The sequence below is a fragment of the Talpa europaea genome, assembly GCF_964194135.1.
Source record: "Talpa europaea genome assembly, chromosome: 9".
Lineage (NCBI taxonomy): Eukaryota > Metazoa > Chordata > Mammalia > Eulipotyphla > Talpidae > Talpa > Talpa europaea.
In genome coordinates, this window is record NC_140076.1 from 119,313 (window position 1) to 121,004 (window position 1,692).

At 83.8% G+C, this 1,692-nt stretch overlaps 1 protein-coding gene across 1 annotated transcript; it reads right to left on the minus strand.

The window, feature by feature from the left end:
- Positions 1-248: 248 nt before the first annotated feature.
- HES4 (hes family bHLH transcription factor 4) lies at positions 249-1,190 on the minus strand (the record flags this gene model as incomplete). The annotated part of the gene is made up of 3 exons (XM_084244020.1): positions 834-1,190; positions 657-744; positions 249-574 (listed from the first exon to the last, which is right to left on the minus strand). Exons 1-3 carry the CDS (start codon positions 1,110-1,112, stop codon positions 249-251), a joined length of 693 nt encoding a protein of 230 aa, XP_084100146.1. The 5' UTR covers positions 1,113-1,190.
- Between the last annotated feature and the right edge of the window lie 502 nt (positions 1,191-1,692).

A 1,692-nucleotide genomic window follows, 5' to 3' on the forward strand; every position in this document is an offset into this window, starting at 1 on the left:
ACCCCCAGTTCCCAGAGGCCGCTGTTCGGACCCCGCCCCCCGCAGCGAGCCCGCGGGAGGGGCCCGGCGAGGGGCGGGCGGGGGGCCGGGCGGGCCGTGGCAGGGGGCGCAGCCCGCAGCGGGCCGGCCCCGCGGGGCAGCCTCCGCCAAAGACCACCGAGGAGGCGCCCGGCGCGGCCTCTGAAAACAAGCCCCCTCAGCCGCAGCCCGGCGCAGGCGGCGACCTCCGCCCCGGGCAGGCCGCGGCCTCACCGCAGCCACGGCCTCCAGGGCGCGCCCTGGCCCTGCGGCCCCGCCCCGCGGACAGCCGCGGGCGCCCGGCTCGGGCCCGGCGGGAGCGGGCGCGCGAAGACAGTCCCGGGGCGCCGCCGGGGGCCGGGCGGCTCGGGCGCGGGGGCCGGGCGGCGCGAGGGCTGCAGCTGGCCCAGGCAGGCCGCCAGGTGGCCGAGCAGGCGGGCGCGCACGTCGGCGGGGACGGCCTCGCAGCCGGCCAGGAAGCGCTCCGCCTCGGCCAGACACTCGCGGAAGCCGGCGCGGTACTGGCCCAGCACGGCGGGGTCGGCGGCCAGCGCGGCTGCGGGACGAGGCACAGGGGTCGGGCGGGCGGCCGCGGCCCCGCGCGGTCCCCCGCCCCCGCCCCTGCGCGCGGTGCTCACCTGCCACCTGCACGCGCCGCAGGCTCTGCAGGTGCCGCACGGTCATCTCCAGGATGTCCGCCTTCTCCAGCTTCGAGTGGCGCGAGCTCTGCGGGGCGGCGGGCAGGCGGCTAGCGGGGGGGGGGCGCCCCCAGCCCGGCCCGGGCCTCCCCCGCGCTCCCCGCGGCCGCGACTCACATCCTTCCTCAGCGCGTCCAGGAGGAGGGTCTTGAGCTGCCCGAGGCTCTCGTTGATGCGCGCTCGGCGCCGCTTCTCCATGACGGGCTTGGAGGACTGCGGGCCGGGCCGGGGGCGTCTGAGTCCCGCGGCGCCCGCCCCCCCGCGCCCCCCCCGCGCCGCCGGCCCCCCCTTGCGGTGCTCCGCGGCGCTCCGGGGCGGGCGTGCGGATCGGCGGGCGCTCGCCGGCGCCCCAGCCAGCGGCGAGGCCCTGGGCTTCCCCGGGGCGTCGGCGGGCATGTCGCGCCCCGCGGCTGCCGGTGCCGGGCACAGCGCGCCTCGGGCCGCGGGCGGCGGGGGGCTCGGCGTCCGCTCCGGCGGGGCCCGGCTCCCCCAGGCGCGGCGCGGGGCGTGCGAACCCGGCCGGGCGGCGGTTCCCACACTCGCGCAGCCAATGGGCCGCCCGCCCGCCCCGCCCCGCCCCGCGCGGCCCCGCCCCGCCCCGCCCCGCCCCGCCCCGCCCCGCCGGCCGCCGCCCCCCGCGGGCCACAAAGGCCGCCGGGCCGCCCGCGCTCGCCCGCTCCGTCCGCGGGGACGCGGCGGGGGTTGCCGCGCCGCTCGGCCGCCCGGGCCCCTCGGAGGCGCGCGGGCCGGCTCTGCGGGCGGGACCCCGCGGGCCGCGCGGGGCGGGCGGGCCGGGGCGGGCGCGGGAAATCCGAAAGGAAAGTTCCTTGGGGCGCGGACTCGGGCGCCCCAGAAGCGGGCGAGCCTCTGCCGCGGGCCTCGGCCGCCCTCCCTGCCCGCCCCACCTCCCGCCTCGGCGCAGCCCCGAATCCGGCCCCGCGCAAGGGGGCCCCGCACCCGGCCCGCGAGGACCCCC